Below are 17,445 nucleotides of genomic sequence, written 5' to 3'. Positions count from 1 at the left end.
CAGGAGTACCTGGACGCACGTGTGCTTGGAATGAGCCTGTACACTCAAAGACTTCAGACGGTGTAACCGAGCAAGGGCCAGTTTGAAGAGTCGGTGGGGTGACCCCACGCAAAAGCATTGTTGCAGCGGAGCAAAATGAAAGGTCAAGGTCATGACAGGCGTACCTCTGCCCAGTGACGGGAGGGCTGGCGCAGCAACTCTCACACGTAGGGAACACACTTCCTATACCCACGCGGCTCCTGTCTGACATGACGGACACCACAAACCTGGGGCCTAGATGGTTCAGGCAGTTTGATGTATACCTGGACACCCCTGGCCCCCAATACAAGGGCCCTTCACTCTCATGGTGGGCCCCGGAGTGAGAGAACTCATCTTTGAGATGCCCAAAGACGTTGTCTACACCTATCCAGCGCTAGATAACATTTTGAATGAAATTTTGCAATACACAAACACGTGGACTATGAGAGTCACATCTTCCATACTGCCATGCAGCTGGAGGGCGAGACCATGGACAGATTGTGATAAGATTAAGATCCGAAGTCCGGTATTGTGCCCTATATGGGAGAGAGGAGAGGCGGAAACACTCAGACAAAAGACACGCTTCCCGAGAACGGCACAGCGCTAGAGTGAAGGTACTCGCGTTCACCCGAAGCACGCAGTAGAGAAAAGAAGACAATTCATCACTGACACACAACAACGCCACCAACAAGTGAGTCCGAAATGCAGTCGAGCACAGAAAGACAAAAGGGATACCTGTACGCCCTGGGCAACCCAACAGCAGTTGCTCACAGTTCGTCACTGCCGTTAACACACTGTGGCTGTATTACTGCACTTATACATTTATAGCAGTGCACAAAACCCTGAGGCATCTAGGCGCTAACTACAATATAAGTAAGTAATGATACATAGGGAGGCACACCACTTCCTCAGACTCAGGAGCGACTGTCGATGTGATGCCAGAGGACGAATTCATGAAACTAAAACAACCACCACGTCTGAATAAAGCTCAGATTGAAATATGCCCCTATGGTGTCACGGAGCCGTTGTCTTTGTAGTGGCAGGTTGTGGTGAATGTCCCCTTAAATGGCAAGTCGGATCGCATCACGAGTGGCTGCATATTGAGTTTCCAATGGGTCTTATTCACATCCTATACCGCATAATAGCTGACAAGTACATCACTTGGACGGTAAAGATGTGGCCAACTTTCCTGTACCTGTTCAAGGGTATGGGGAAGCTCAAAGGAGCACAAATAAAGCTGCACATCGACACCTCAATCAAGCCGGTTGCCCAGCACTTCAGGGGCATACCCCGGAACGTCCATCCCCAGGTGGAAAGGGAGCAAGAAGCACTTATTAGGGATGACATTATCAAACCGGGCATATTCGGCAGTGCATCGACGTGTGGGTACCCAACCAATGGATCCTACGAGAGCGGCACCAGACGCCACGCATCACAGATATGATGCACCTTCTGAATGGAGCGACCGTCTTCTCCCGGCTGGACCTAAATAAGGGATATCAACAAATGAGTGGGGAGTTCCGCTGAAATAACGACCTTCACCACTCACCGAGGGATGTACCATTATAAAAGACTACATTTCAGGATGTCCTCTTCCACCGAGATCTTTCAAGAGGAGATAAGGAGAGTGATAAGCCACATCACAAAATGCATAAAGTATAGTGACGATACACTGATATTTGGCACCTCACAGGAGGCACGTGGCGCCACAGTGCTGAGAGTATGCAGAGCACATATCTTAGGGACCAGTTCTATTCTGTTGGTCGAACACAACAAAAGCGCTCACCGAGGCTCCACGGCCCACAAATAGACCTGTGCTACATCAGCACCCCCCTCTGTGCGCTCACTAAGAAGGATCGGAAGGTCACATGGGATGAATGCGTCAAATGGTGTTTGATAGCATCAGAAGAAACATTGCAAAGCCTGCGTGCACATCTTATTTCAACCCCAACCTGGCGACTGAGATCACGGTCGATGCTAGCCCTGTAGGGCAAGGAGCCCTACTCGCACAGCATTCTGGAAGTGACCATGCACCGAGGCCGAATACATCCTACACCAGCAAGAGCCTATCTAAGATCAAACACCGCTACTGACAGGCCAAAAAAGAATGCCTTGCTGTGGTTTGGGCATGTGAACACTTGCATTTATTCATGTATGGTAAACCTTTTACTGTCATCACAGAGCACCAGTCCCTGGTTTCCCTATACAGCAAACCGTCAGCTCAAATGCCTTCTTGCATCGCCCAGTGGGAACTGAGACTGCAGGAATATAAATTTGACATAGTTAACAAGCCGGGAAAGAAGCCAAACCGGCAGACTTGCTTTCCTGTCATCCACGGCAGAGCCAGGTGTGTTTGAGTGATTGCGACGAAGGATACATCAGTTATATTGTGCACAACACCTGACCACCCACGATCACACAGGAACAAGTTGCCAAGTGGACAAGGGATTACCCAATCCTGTCCCTGCCATTGGCGTGCCGCAGAATATGCAGCGGCTTTGAGCCCAGCCATAGTCTGTGGAGAACTTTGTTCCGACTGAAAGACAAAATCTCTGTCTTTCCCCCCAAAATCATGCTGAAAGGCATATATATTGTAATACCATCCCAGCTGCACCCACAAGCCATAGACGTGGCACATGAAGGGTACATGGGCATTGTGTCTGCCAAGAGGCTACTCAGTCAAAAAGTGTAGATCCCTGGCATGGACAGTCTACTAGTAAACACCCTCAAGTCATGCCACGTCTGTATCAGCCTGCAGCCGGGCACCTTCCCAGAACTGCTACAAAATTTCCACACTACCGGAACATATGTGGGAAGAGGAGGCGGTTGTCTGCTTTGGCCCCTCCACTCTGGAACATACATCCTGGTGGGACTGGATGAACATTGGCGATACCCGGATGTCCAACTGCTGCAATCGACAGCTGCCACAGCGGTCATACCATTGTTGGACTGTATCTTCTCTACATATGGCAAACCGAAAATCGTGAAGTCAGATAATGGGCCCCTCCGTTTACCAAAAATGATTTCAGGCAGTTTACTAACTATGCGGTTCACACACAATGGAGAGTGACGCTGCTTTGCCCAAAGACCATTGGTGGTGGAGCAGTTAATGGCCAACCTGAAGCGTGCTTTGCACATTTCCAGTTCACCTCTAGAACAAACTCTTTACAGCTCCTACACGACTACAGGAACATGCTGCACAGCTTGACAGGGCCGTGTCCAGGGAAGCTAATGTTGCACATTGCAAATAACTGCACACAGGGCTACCACACACGCCATATCAGAAAGAGACAGATGACAATGAAGGGTGTGTGAGTGAAAGTGACACAAAGGCAATGGAGAGAATAGGGCATTAGACGTACTGTCATCACAGGGCTCGCCCCTCTGATATCTGTGAGGATGAGAGTCCTGGTGTGACAACCTACCACGCATAACGAAGTTCCACCGTTTGACATGCAGTCATTGATAGTGACCCAAAGAAAGGGGTCAATGGTTACAGCAGCACACCCATACATGACTGTAACGCAGAACATCTCACCCTTCAAAAAAGGTGACCCTGGATCCGGCACCCAAAGGAGTGCAAAGGCTCAGGTTACACAGGTGACGAAGATGAGTCAACTGATGAAGGTCCGGAGTAAGACGATGGACGAGAAATAGAGGTAGCCCCAGCAGCCAAGGAGAGACCCCGCAGAATCATAAGTCATTCCAAGAGGTGGATTGAAGAGATGGGGTAAGACATTATTTCATTTTTCATTTGGGGCGGGAGGGGTTGTAGTGTCTTAAGACATGCCTCACGTAGGAAGCATCATGGGCACTTGAGGTCATGTGACCATAGGGGACTTGAGGAGGAGAAGGCCATATAGTTAGTTTGCCCTTTGGCCTGAAACCGGTTTTGACCAACGCACACAAAAGATGACCACACTCAAAGGGGGCATGTACAGGCACCGCAGCAGTGAAGCAGTGGAGCACCTGACACTGTCTGCATTTGGTGCCATTTCTGCAATGCCGTGCGGGGTGAGGCGTGGAGGCGCACATTTGAAGTGCTTCGTTCCTTCTCTTATGCCTATATTGGGCTCTGTTAAAGTGATAATGAAGAGAAGGAGCCAAGTAGCCGCACCTCAAGCATCTCGCCCATATTGCCTATATGTTGGGAACCAGCGTTTGAGACATGTGCATTACCAGTGAAAATACCGATATCAAGGAGAATCCTGGAGGCATGGTTCCCATTAAGAAAGCCATACCTACATTCAAGACAGTATGATGGCCATTTGGATGAAATCCCAGAAGAAGCAGGACCAATGAATGGAAGAGAAGATTGGTGACATCAAACAAAGCCAGAGTGATGTACATAGAAGAGATGCAGAGATAAGAGAAATGAATATAGTCTATAAGCCATCAAGACAGAGTCAAGAGAAGTGAAATCTCGGGCTCGAAATGAGGAAACCTATGCTACAGAAACAATGAAGATATGAAGTCATTTTACATGTGTACAGATGCAAAGAAACGCAAGCAGACAAAGTATTCTTGATGCTAGCTATGTAGTGAATATATTGCAGTATGCACCAACGTATACATATATAGGAGTAAGTAAAGAGTGGATGTTTCCACGACGTGTTATAGCAGAGCTGGACCAGAGAAGGAAGGCCTTTTCCAGTGTGTCGCAGTTAAAAAATAACAAAATTACAGAAGTGAATCTCAGAAAGGCGAGGCTGGTCCAGCCCCAAGACGCCTAGGTCTTATGGGACTGGGATGAGCAGACATTAATTACAATCGTGTGAAAGAATGAAACTCCTGTTCAGAAGGCATGGACGAAAACAAGGAAGATTTCAGAGTTTCATTAAATACTAGTATTTTAAATGTACCAGAGCTCAAATTTGTGGTCTTCAGTCACGTGAAGGGATGAACTTGGACAAACATGACAAAACACACCTACGCATGGAGGCAGAGCGTGCCTCTACTCCCCTGTATTCTCCAGGGCAAAGAACAATTCCAAGACCAAGTTCAAAAGCTTAATTGATGTGCAGACCACTGCTAATTGGTGGGAAGCTATGGTTATGAACAGCTCACCAGCACCTGGAAGTCCAGCCTGCATGCTGCTAACATAGATGGAAAAGTACTGACGGATGTAAGAGTGCTAACCGATTGTAGGGGGCCGCATGATTAAGAGCCCTATAGTTTGCGTAACCAATAGGATGTCGTGTATTTAGTGACGTACATAGTGACTTGTTTGAAGGATGGGCTTAGTTGTCCCGCCTGATGTTGAAGAACCTATCACTTTCTAGACTAGTATTGAACGTATACTTAGGCTTAAGGGGAACATCTATCACATTTGCTACTAGGTTTTTGTAGTTTGCCACGTAGGATGACGTTAGCAAATATAGTGAAAACTCGTAATTGATGACGTTAACTTACGTAAGTATGATATTTTTTGATAAATGCATTGAGAGACCATGCTATGAGACGTCCGTTGATGTCCGTTGTACTCCCTGTTTTAAATAATTGATAATAAAACGGTCAACTTTGCCAACTTCCTGAGTAGTCTGATTATTGATGTTTGAGATGGAGGGGGTGCAGAAAATACTCAAAGTATTGCTACCTCGTCTTAAAGGGCTGGGTCGGCTCTCCCGGTTCAACATACTAAAAATGTCAGTGTCCGGTCCTCCTCTAATCCACTGCTTCATTAAACGCCCTCAGCTCGCTCTCTCTGGCCAAACTTCCTCATCTTCACTGAGGTGTGGGGCTCCGAGTTAAGATGTATCCTTTCATCTGTTATTCCTGTTCCGGGCTCCTCTGAGCTCTGCTTAAAGTGAATCACTCGAGTGTTAGTGCAAGCTGAAGGCCGGCAGTGAAACGGTGGAGTAGCGGAGCACCCGACACTAACACTGGGGTGATTCACTTTAAGCAGAACCCGGAAGAGCCAAGGAGAAGACTAACGGAGGGAAAGACACAACTTCCATTTGAGCACCACACCTCAGTGCACGCAGCGATGCAGATGTGGAAGGTTGGGCGGGGAGGCGAGCTGAGGGCAGGCAGTGAAACAGTGGAGTAGCGGAGCACCCGACACTAACACTGGGGTGATTCACTTTAAGCAGAACCCGGAAGAGCCAAGGAGAAGACTAACGGAGGGAAAGACACAACTTCCATTTGAGCACCACACCTCAGTGCAGGCAGCGATGCAGATGTGGAAGGTTGGGCGGGGAGGCGAGCTGAAGGCCGGCAGTGAAGCGGTGCAGTAGCGGAGCACCTGACACTAACACTGGGGTGATTCACTTTAAGCAGAACCCGGAAGAACCAAGGAGAAGACTAACGGAGGGAAAGACACAACTTCCATTTGAGCACCACACCTCAGTGTACGCAGCGATGCAGATGTGGAAGGTTGGGCGGGGAGGCGAGCTGAGGGCAGGCAGTGAAACGGTGGAGTAGCGGAGCACCCGACACTAACACTGGGGTGATTCACTTTAAGCAGAACCCGGAAGAGCCAAGGAGAAGACTAACGGAGGGAAAGACACAACTTCCATTTGAGCACCACACCTCAGTGCACGCAGCGATGCAGATGTGGAAGGTTGGGCGGGGAGGCGAGCTGAAGGCCGGCAGTGAAGCGGTGCAGTAGCGGAGCACCTGACACTAACACTGGGGTGATTCACTTTAAGCAGAACCCGGAAGAGCCAAGGAGAAGACTAACGGAGGGAAAGACACAACTTCCATTTGAGCACCACACCTCAGTGCACGCAGCGATGCAGATGTGGAAGGTTGGGCGGGGAGGCGAGCTGAGGGCAGGCAGTGAAGCGGTGCAGTAGCGGAGCACCTGACACTAACACTGGGGTGATTCACTTTAAGCAGAACCCGGAAGAGCCAAGGAGAAGACTAACGGAGGGGAAGACACAACTTCCATTTGAGCACCACACCTCAGTGCACGCAGCGATGCAGATGTGGAAGGTTGGGCGGGGAGGCGAGCTGAGGGCAGGCAGTGAAGCGGTGCAGTAGCGGAGCACCTGACACTAACACTGGGGTGATTCACTTTAAGCAGAACCCGGAAGAACCAAGGAGAAGACTAACGGAGGGAAAGACACAACTTCCATTTGAGCACCACACCTCAGTGCACGCAGCGATGCAGATGTGGAAGGTTGGGCGGGGAGGCGAGCTGAGGGCAGGCAGTGAAGCGGTGCAGTAGCGGAGCACCTGACACTAACACTGGGGTGATTCACTTTAAGCAGAACCCGGAAGAGCCAAGGAGAAGACTAACGGAGGGAAAGACACAACTTCCATTTGAGCACCACACCTCAGTGCACGCAGCGATGCAGATGTGGAAGGTTGGGCGGGGAGGCGAGCTGAGGGCCGGCAGTGAAGCGGTGCAGTAGCAGAGCACCTGACACTAACACTGGGGTGATTCACTTTAAGCAGAACCCGGAAGAGACAAGGAGAAGACTAACGGAGGGAAAGACACAACTTCCATTTGAGCACCACACCTCAGTGCACGCAGCGATGCAGATGTGGAAGGTTGGGCGGGGAGGCGAGCTGAAGGCCGGCAGTGAAACGGTGGAGTAGCGGAGCACCTGACACTAACACTGGGGTGATTCACTTTAAGCAGAACCCGGAAGAGCCAAGGAGAGGACTAACGGAGGGAAAGACACAACTTCCATTTGAGCACCACACCTCAGTGCACGCAGCGATGCAGATGTGGAAGGTTGGGCGGGGAGGCGAGCTGAGGGCAGGCAGTGAAGCGGTGCAGTAGCGGAGCACCTGACACTAACACTGGGGTGATTCACTTTAAGCAGAACCCGGAAGAGCCAAGGAGAGGATTAACGGAGGGAAAGACACAACTTCCATTTGAGCACCACACCTCAGTGCACGCAGCGATGCAGATGTGGAAGGTTGGGCGGGGAGGCGAGCTGAGGGCCGGCAGTGAAGCGGTGCAGTAGCGGAGCACCTGACACTAACACTGGGGTGATTCACTTTAAGCAGAACCCAGAAGAGCCAAGGAGAAGACTAACGGAGGGAAAGACACAACTTCCATTTGAGCAGCACACCTCAGTGCACGCAGCGATGCAGATGTGGAAGGTTGGGCGGGGAGGCGAGCTGAGGGCCGGCAGTGAAGCGGTGCAGTAGCGGAGCACCTGACACTAACACTGGGGTGATTCACTTTAAACAGAACCCGGAAGAGCCAAGGAGGAGACTAACGGAGGGAAAGACACAACTTCCATTTGAGCACCACACCTCAGTGCACGCAGCGATGCAGATGTGGAAGGTTGGGGCAGGGAGGCGAGTTGAGGGCAGGCAGTGAAGCGGTGCAGTAGCGGAGCACCCGACACTAACACTGGGGTGATTCACTTTAAGCAGAACCCGGAAGAGCCAAGGAGAGGACTAACGGAGGGAAAGACACAACTTCCATTTGAGCACCACACCTCAGTGCACGCAGCGATGCAGATGTGGAAGGTTGGGCAGGGAGGCGAGCTGAGGGCCGGCAGTGAAGCGGTGCAGTAGCGGAGCACCTGACACTAACACTGGGGTGATTCACTTTAAGCAGAACCCGGAAGAGCCAAGGAGAAGACTAACAGAGGGAAAGACACAACTTCCATTTGAGCACCACACCTCAGTGCACGCAGCGATGCAGATGTGGAAGGTTGGGCGGGGAGGCGAGCTGAGGGCAGGCAGTGAAGCGGTGCAGTAGCGGAGCACCTGACACTAACACTGGGGTGATTCACTTTAAGCAGAACCCGGAAGAGCCAAGGAGAGGACTAACGGAGGGAAAGACACAACTTCCATTTGAGGACCACACCTCAGTGCACGCAGCGATGCAGATGTGGAAGGTTGGGCGGGGAGGCGAGCTGAGGGCCGGCAGTGAAGCGGTGCAGTAGCGGAGCACCTGACACTAACACTGGGGTGATTCACTTTAAGCAGAACCCGGAAGAGCCAAGGAGAAGACTAACGGAGGGAAAGACACAACTTCCATTTGAGCACCACACCTCAGTGCACGCAGCGATGCAGATGTGGAAGGTTGGGCGGGGAGGCGAGCTGAGGGCCGGCAGTGAAGCGGTGCAGTAGCGGAGCACCTGACACTAACACTGGGGTGATTCACTTTAAGCAGAACCCGGAAGAGCCAAGGAGAAGACTAACGGAGGGAAAGACACAACTTCCATTTGAGCACCACACCTCAGTGCACGCAGCGATGCAGATGTGGAAGGTTGGGCGGGGAGGCGAGCTGAGGGCCGGCAGTGAAGCGGTGCAGTAGCGGAGCACCTGACACTAACACTGGGGTGATTCACTTTAAGCAGAACCCGGAAGAGCCAAGGAGAGGACTAACGGAGGGAAAGACACAACTTCCATTTGAGCACCACACCTCAGTGCACGCAGCGATGCAGATGTGGAAGGTTGGGCGGGGAGGCGAGCTGAGGGCCGGCAGTGAAGCGGTGCAGTAGCGGAGCACCTGACACTAACACTGGGGTGATTCACTTTAAGCAGAACCCGGAAGAGCCAAGGAGAGGACTAACGGAGGGAAAGACACAACTTCCATTTGAGCACCACACCTCAGTGCACGCAGCGATGCAGATGTGGAAGGTTGGGCGGGGAGGCGAGCTGAGGGCCGGCAGTGAAGCGGTGCAGTAGCGGAGCACCTGACACTAACACTGGGGTGATTCACTTTAAGCAGAACCCGGAAGAGACAAGGAGAAGACTAACGGAGGGAAAGACACAACTTCCATTTGAGCACCACACCTCAGTGCACGCAGCGATGCAGATGTGGAAGGTTGGGCGGGGAGGCGAGCTGAGGGCAGGCAGTGAAGCGGTGCAGTAGCGGAGCACCCAACACTCCTGTTTCACGTTAAGCAGAGCCCGAAGCAGCCCAGAACAGAAACAGTAAAAATGTTGAAAAGGAATGAAAAAGTGTCTCCGAAACGAAGAATGCTGCTGATCAACACATTTTTGTAGAGGGAGAAGATTAAGGAAGATGCGATGTGAGAGCGCATATTGTACGGTACATTAACAGTGTGTCTTGGTGGGAGTTACATAGAAAAATAGTCACTGAACGCCTTTGCGCCCGAGCTTTTGCAAAATGTGCTGAGGTCAGCACTTGCCAGCTCAGCAGTGTTGCCTCTGCTGGGAGAATGTGTGAGCGCTCTTGGATTGGGGAATACGTGTTGTTCTTTTTCCCACTTATCCAAGAAAGTGCACTATAAATTGGCCTGTCAGCTTCTGAAGGCGAGAGACATCCTGCACACAGACTCCTGCATGTGCACAGGATCCGAGGACCTGAGCCAGGCGGGGCAAATGTAGGATAAATGCAGGAGCGTGGCCAGGTGTGTGAGGTGCACTCAGCGTGTGTGTGGGGCAATGCTACATGCAAGGACCAAGTGCCAACCCGCCAGCCAGGCTCCTGCACAGCGGGGGTGCCACGGGGCAGACCCGTATGGCAACATGCCAGGTCCCATTGCAGTGGAGAGTTGCGCTTGCAGCCTTCAATGCCATTGCTCTGCCATTTTCTTTTTGTCAGTGGATATCTTAAGCCTCCTGTGGTTATTGCCCCATATGTACAGAAATCCTGAGCTTCGGCTGACTACATGAACCCCAAATAGACTCTTGCGCTGGTAGATGGGAATCGATCATTCTGATCAGTAATCGCACCCGCTGCTCTGTCCATTGCACACATGATCCATCATACGTTGCGCGGTCACAGATTTCACGCGGTGTACATTTGTGAAAGCCAACTGGTGAATATTTGTTGCTTTTCTTGCTGGATTGCATGTAGTCAATTTTACAGGGTTTTGTCCTAGTCGCTGGTCTTTCACAGACTAATGGTTGAACAACTCAAGAAACACTGTAACAGAGTAACATTAGGCAGAGGGTCCTGTGTCATGCATGTCTATTTGGGAAGAGGGTCCTGTATCACGTATGTCTATTTGTACTGTACTTGGAAATATATAATAATTCAAAAGATATGTTGGGTTTGCTCTTGTGAAATTGGTCTTTAATGTTTACACTGTTTGCAGTGCAGCTTCACTGAAATCTGTTGTTTCCGTTGCGCCTTTAGGTCAAGTTGAACGAACGAATCATAGCAACTGACCAGGGTCTCCTGATCCGCTCAGTTCAGGAAGCTGACCAGGGACTCTACCACTGCATTGCCACAGAGAACAGCTTCAAGCAGACCCTCGCCAAGATCAACCTGAAGGTCCTGAACCCGGAGCTGGTGGCTTACATGACCGACAAGAGCCACTGGTCCTGGGCAAGTTCTCTTAGCGGGCTACAGTTCCACCCAAAGGACGTCATCGGGGCCTTCAGCCACTCTGAGATTCAAATGATCAACCAGTACTGCAAAGAAAGCCGGCAACGGCCTCGCCATGAAGCCGACATCCAGAAAGCCAAAGTGGACTATGGCAAGCTGAAGGCCCTCATCGCCAGCAGAAAAAGCCGGAATCGAAGGAATCAGTTTGCCGGATCCTAAGCTTTCAGCCCTGAACATCCAACACTTTTTGCTCCCCCTAACAAACAGTTAATTTGTCTTCTGAGAGCTTGTTTGGGAAAAGACTAATGACCTTCGCTCAAAGAACATTAAGGAACTACCATTTGAGTGGCAACACAACAGCGTTGTGTATTTGCTGAAAGAACCACAGATGAGAAACACAAAACCAAGATCTCCTCTCAGGACGTGCATCAAGAGATGCCTTCATACATAGCAACGAGGTGAACTGTTCTGGTTGGTAGAGTGTGGCAGGGCAGGGGGTTCTGTACGCCCCACTGGAACGAGTAAAATGATGGGCTTCATAAGGACTGAGTGGTCCTTTCACTCGGAAGTATGGACGAGTCCGTCTACTGTGAGTATGGAGTTGAAAGAGGTTAATGGAAGGAGGGAGACCTTGTTTATAAACTGAGAAAACACCAGAGACTTTGTGAAGTTTGAAGGTAATGACTTGGTTGAAGTGAGTTAAGCAGAGACACTGGCTGAGAAGGTCAAGCCATGATTGTGCCCACGAGGTCTAGAAGATGGAATGGGGAAGTTGTTGCTCCCACTGGTTACTCAGAAGATGAATATTTAATGACTTGGGGGATATTCTTAAAACAGACAAACTTATTTAAATTAGACAAAGGTTTTCATGTTTACTTTGAAGACAGTGTTTTTCTGCTGTATCTGCTAGGCTAGAACTGAAGGCCCGGGTGTTTTATTTATGGGCGGGAACCGTTTTTTAGGCTATTCTCTCTCCAATGCCAAAAGACCCATGACAGCCACAGAGTGGTTCTTCTTAGACGTGCTTGGGAGAGACTGCAAACAGCGCGTCTTATAGACCTCCCGTTTCCACTTTAAGACGCTCCACTGCCACGCGTTTCGGCAAAACGAACAATATTTATTTATACAAATCCAGGGAATTAAGTTATATTTGGGAGCTGGTGGCTTTTGCTTTAGCATGGATATTCACACCGGCCATTGCAACTGTACAGTTTGTATCTGTAAAAATAGTATGCTCTGGCGCCCCCTGTAGGCCGGATTCCTGCTATACATATTTGCATAAGTAAAACGTATGTGTTTAACAGCCCCAACTTAACAGTGACAAGGGGCTCCAGAAAGTCTCAACAATCTTAAACTTCCAAGTCGGGAAGGTGAGAAAAACAGAAATGCGTGCAAATGTTCACACTTATCACCCACTCGCACCTTTAGAGAGGACAATTTTCCAGTACAAGGGAAATGAAACAGCAGGTGTGCTGGTCTTGCTTAGCTGACGCTGTACAGTGATGTATTAAATATCTTTTATGCTACTGTTAAAGGTTCAAGTAGGGTCACAATGCTGTATCGTGCCTTTTTCGCCCAATCGTCTTTGCCTGAAACAAATATCAGTGTTCATGCTGTGAAACCTTCTTAAGTTCCTGCATCCACTCTGGCCTCAATTACTGCCAAACTACAGAGCGGCCACTGTTTTAAAAAGCTTTTTCAAAGGTCGGCGTGTGATTTGCGTTGCTCCTCCCCTGATTCTCTAAGGGCAATTTTTCACATGCAACTAACTTTGCGCGTCTGCACGCGCCACACGAGCGAAGCACGCGCATGTGTGCATGCATGAGCAGAGACAGGCTGGATGTCACTCCCATACCTAAGAGTGTCTCTTATCCACAAAGAGAGGTGCTTCTATATGCACCCCTTCTCATCACCTCCCCCCTCCCAGCAGCCTTTGTTTCCTGCGCACCTGTGCATCTAATGCGCAGCCAGGGTGATTTCTAAACTCTGTGTTCAATGCTAAGACCGCCAGCAGCAGCAGCGTACACCTACTGCAAGGGTGCTCCTGTGCATGTCTTCTGGGGTGCAGGCATGGCACTGTGGGCCAGTGCCCAAGGCCAGACCCATGCGATGGGTAGAGATCTGCACAGCTCACACTGGGGGCTTGTGCCCGGAGCCTCAGCACCTTGACCAGGTGTGTTTATAAGGGAATCTGTTTTGCACCCCCTCCCTTCCTTCCTCTCCTGCAGAGCTAAGATGTGAAAACTTGAGTAAGGCCTAGAGAGGAAAAGGTCAAGTCCTTTTTAAGGCAGTGCAGATTTGGAGTGTGGTTCTTCATGTGCTCAAACCTGGTCTTTAACTTGTGGGACCACACATGGTGTTCCTAAGAGTTAAGACGGGGTCAGTAAGCTGCAGTATTCATTAGAGAAAGTTGCCCAAAATGCTGCTATTTCATGTAAACTACAAAGGGGTCTCGAGCAGGTTTGCCTCTTCGTGCTTTCCATCTTCACATGGGGTTGCAGCTCTGCAAACCATCAAGGCAGTCATTCGGATCTGTGGCCACGTTGGACAGCTCTAGTGAATGTTTCGCTCTAGTGCTCCTTCAAGGCACGGCTACGCCATGTATACCATGGCCGCTTCCTCTCTGCTGTGTCTTGTAGGTGCCACTTTTTCTTTTACTAATGTTCACATGGCCACAGACGAACCATTCATTCCAGGAGCACTTTAACACGGAGGGGCGAAGCACAAAGTTAATGAGTGATTTCCCCAGGTTGGTGGGTGGCAAGGAAGAGGGAGTGTTGCCAGTGATCCCCGTCTGCTGGCTGGCATGGTCAAGATGGGCGGAAGGGCCCATTTTACCACAGCACTAGCTCTCTACGGCCTAAAGGCCCCCTGCCAGTGCAGCGGTCTTACTTATATTGCCAGTGCTGGCATAATGGGGAAGGTGGCCTGGGGCATACAGCCCACCCAGCTGAGGCACACATCGCCCACACAGCCATGCTTCTTATCAGTGTCAGAGAAACATTTAGAAGGCAATACTCACTAAAGAGGTGATCTCCCAGTGCCATGCACAGGAAGAAAAAGAGGGGCAGAGTTGCTGATGGTTGGTGATGTTCCGGATTGTCGGAACTAATGTAGGGCGATCGGTCGGGTTGGGTGGGGTCATCCAAAGGGATAGAAATGAAGCAAGCCGTTCACTCGTGCGGATGTCGTGAGATCAGGCCTGAGGGATACACCAGGGTTTTGTAAGTGGGTCAGGGTTCAGGGTTTAGGGGAAGGACAAGAGGACGGTGGATTGGATGGAACAAGGCAGCACTGGAGGTTGTGGTTGATGAGCGCCGTTAGATCGGCACTGATTTCGCTTTAGCCAAAGAGTAAGCATCAGATGACGGATCATGGCCTCTTGTTGGAGAATTCAATTGAGGTTTGAAGAATCTTTGATATTCCTTTGCCAGGGTGTGAATTATTCCTGCAGATCCCATCCCTAAGGATTCTAGAGAGGAACACTCCCCCCTCCCCCTCCCCCTCCCCCGCCCCCAGCCCCAGCCCCAGTCTCACGCGAGGTCCTGCGTGGTAAACGGGTCTCCAGTACTATTTAGCACACATGTGCATCTGCTATGTGGGCTGGCATAGGCTTCCACGCAGCATGCATGAAACACGCAGACCTGGGGTTATCATGAGGCAGGAACAAGCGAAGGAGGGCAGAGGCCCTCACAAGCATTACCACTCCAAACATGTTCCTGCACTTATATTTCTTTACTCATCTGCAAGACTTTCAGGATGTGTAGACTGTTTCATAAATCAGAGACATGCAAGGAAACAAAAACACATACAAATACACAAGTGTGGGTGCTGGAGGGAAGCTCGATATTGTTGACTGGAACTACCAGGATCATCTTAGTGATAAGAACACAAAATAAGACAGAATTAGCAGATTAAAAGACTGGAAAGACACTGCCAAATACTGAAGGTTATGAACCTATTGGGGCAGCCAGATTCCATGTTTACAGGACCCCCCATGCATGGTCTTAGATGTGGTGTATTTTGCCTCATTTCCCAGTTTAGTAAAACAGCCGCTGATGTATCCGCAAGGCTGTAGCTAATTTGTAGGTGATAACGCTGCAGCTGGCGCCCATTGGGTGCATCTGGTTGCTGTAAAGTTGGACCTACTTACTGTATCTTAGTTTCCAGTTTCCTACTTGGGTATCTCTTGGTTAGGTCTGTAGCTGCTGAACTCTCTTAGATTCAATTACTCCTTAAAGAATTATACTGGGTGACCTTACACTATCCTGCGCGAAAATGTACTAGCTCTTAATTAGAAAGCATATCTCAACAAATTGATGTTAAAATGTTCAGTATATTCAGGCTTCTCTGGGCATGGGGTGGAGCTACAGAGAAGTATTTATTGGAGATGTTCAAGGAGGTCTTCCTATAGTCTTACGCGTTCGCTGTCGGCTTACGTTGTTGTGTGATATGAATGTAATTGTAATATTGTTAATGCTATTTAACGGTTCCATGTCATTTCATCGTTGGATGAAATTTCGTGTTTTTTTCCGAGTATACTTCGTAAAAAAATCAATTTCAATGAGTTTTTTGTTAAACATTTTTATGGGGGGTGAATCCCCCAATCCCCCGTCCCTATTTTGTACCTATTCCCGACCACCTCCACCACATATATATATATATATATATACTTATCTAACCACCCCTAAAAATTTCGATGAGTTTTTTCATTAAAGTATCCTCTGAAAAAACAAAACACCAAATTTCATCCAACGGTGAAAGAACGCTATACCTATTTAACATCTTCCTTCCTGGAGGGTTTTTGAATTATTTGTATATATTTTTTTATTTTTTGTTTTTTTTAAGAAAACTCCAACTAGACTTAGGCCTGTGAAATGTAAAATATGTTTTATTGTTCAGTTCGGGACTTCTACTTAATTTGCATCCGTTTAGTGTCGATACCTTGTAGTTTTGTAAAGTTTTGTTTTCAGAATGTGTTTCTTGCAGCCATGTTGTACATACGTTTAGTTTAGAGGTAGAGTTAGTTTTAGAGCTTGTAGCGCGATGAAGCTGTCCTCACAGTGAATATTCATTGAAATCTGTTTACAGTAAACCCAAATGTAGGTAAAGGTACGAGCTATTTCATTGCGGACTTGAGCGATTGTTGCTTTGATCAAATAAAGGAACCCAGAAGACGTCCAACATTTGGAGCATTGGTTTTTTCTTTATCTGGAGATGGTGTCAATCGTTTTCTGTGTGCGGCTTCTCAAGTTCATATAACACTGTTTACACCGCATTCTGGTGCTTATGTAAAATGTATGCATTTAAAATATCCTGATAGTAATCGCATTACAGTAAGACATGTTATCAACCAGTTACTTTCAGGTAACTTGAATAATTGACTGAAAAATGTGAATCGTGATCGAATCGTCAGGGCGACCGACTGCACTAAACTCGGTTCTTCCCGCGGCATTGTGCGCACGTTCAGCAGTAGGCGACCAGTCAAGTCGCAGAATATATCTTAACATTTTTATATTTTTGATTTCCTCTGCCCGGTCGTGATTTACGTGTGTTCACCTCCATGGAGCCACTCTGAGGTCACAGGAGGACCTGCCACATCTTCGGGCCTGTCCAATATCTTCTCCTCCAGACCAGGACCCAAGAAGGGTTTACATAGGTCTTATATTTCCAGCGTAAGAGTGCTCAAAATAGAAGAAATGTAGACAGGCCGCAATGCCTTGCAGCGGCCTTCCAAACTCCAGAGGGGCATTGGAGCATGCAATAGGGCTTTATGGGGGATGGCAGAAGACCACCCTTCCAAAAGGGCCCAGAATCTTTACCCATGGATGACCTCAAACTTCTGCAGACCAATCTCTGAAAAAAGTACGAAAAGTTGACAGAACTCATTTGGGTGCTTAGGTTTTTCCTGGACTAGTTCACCCAAGTCTAAGAGCCGCGTTATGAATGGCAACACATTGGGCTTTGTAGGACCAACCAGCTGATTCAGTCAAAGGCAGAAACCCTCTAAATCCTCTTACTGATTTGTGCCCAGCAAAAATATTGTAGTCACTGTGTTCTTTGGTTTGATCGGAACTCTAGCGTGCATTGCCCTCGTCCTTGCAGGCTCAGATAGTTCCAGTGCAACTAAATGCACCAGTGCTTAGACCTTTGCTTACAAAACAGTTCTAAACAGCATCACGCGCTCCAATCTCCTGCCCTTGCTTGAGCTG

The 17,445-nt window shown here is 49.1% G+C and overlaps 1 protein-coding gene across 2 annotated transcripts in view; it reads left to right on the top strand.

The window, feature by feature from the left end:
• The window catches only part of SEMA3C (semaphorin 3C), a 275,215-nt gene extending 258,798 nt beyond the window's left edge, over window positions 1–16,417 (top strand). For both annotated transcript variants that reach the window (XM_069627800.1, XM_069627799.1), the window contains exon 18: window positions 11,042–16,417. In XM_069627800.1, the coding sequence (XP_069483901.1) occupies window positions 11,042–11,452 (411 nt within the window). In that variant the 3' untranslated portion in view covers window positions 11,453–16,417. The remainder of the gene's footprint in view (window positions 1–11,041) is intronic.
• The last annotated feature ends 1,028 nt before the right edge of the window (window positions 16,418–17,445 follow it).

This window comes from Ambystoma mexicanum, chromosome 12, assembly GCF_040938575.1.
Source record: "Ambystoma mexicanum isolate Mex_15411 chromosome 12, UKY_AmexF1_1, whole genome shotgun sequence".
In the NCBI taxonomy this organism is placed as follows: domain Eukaryota; kingdom Metazoa; phylum Chordata; class Amphibia; order Caudata; family Ambystomatidae; genus Ambystoma; species Ambystoma mexicanum.
Note: the sequence above shows the minus strand (reverse complement) of the source record. Positions and strands in the feature narration are given on the sequence as shown.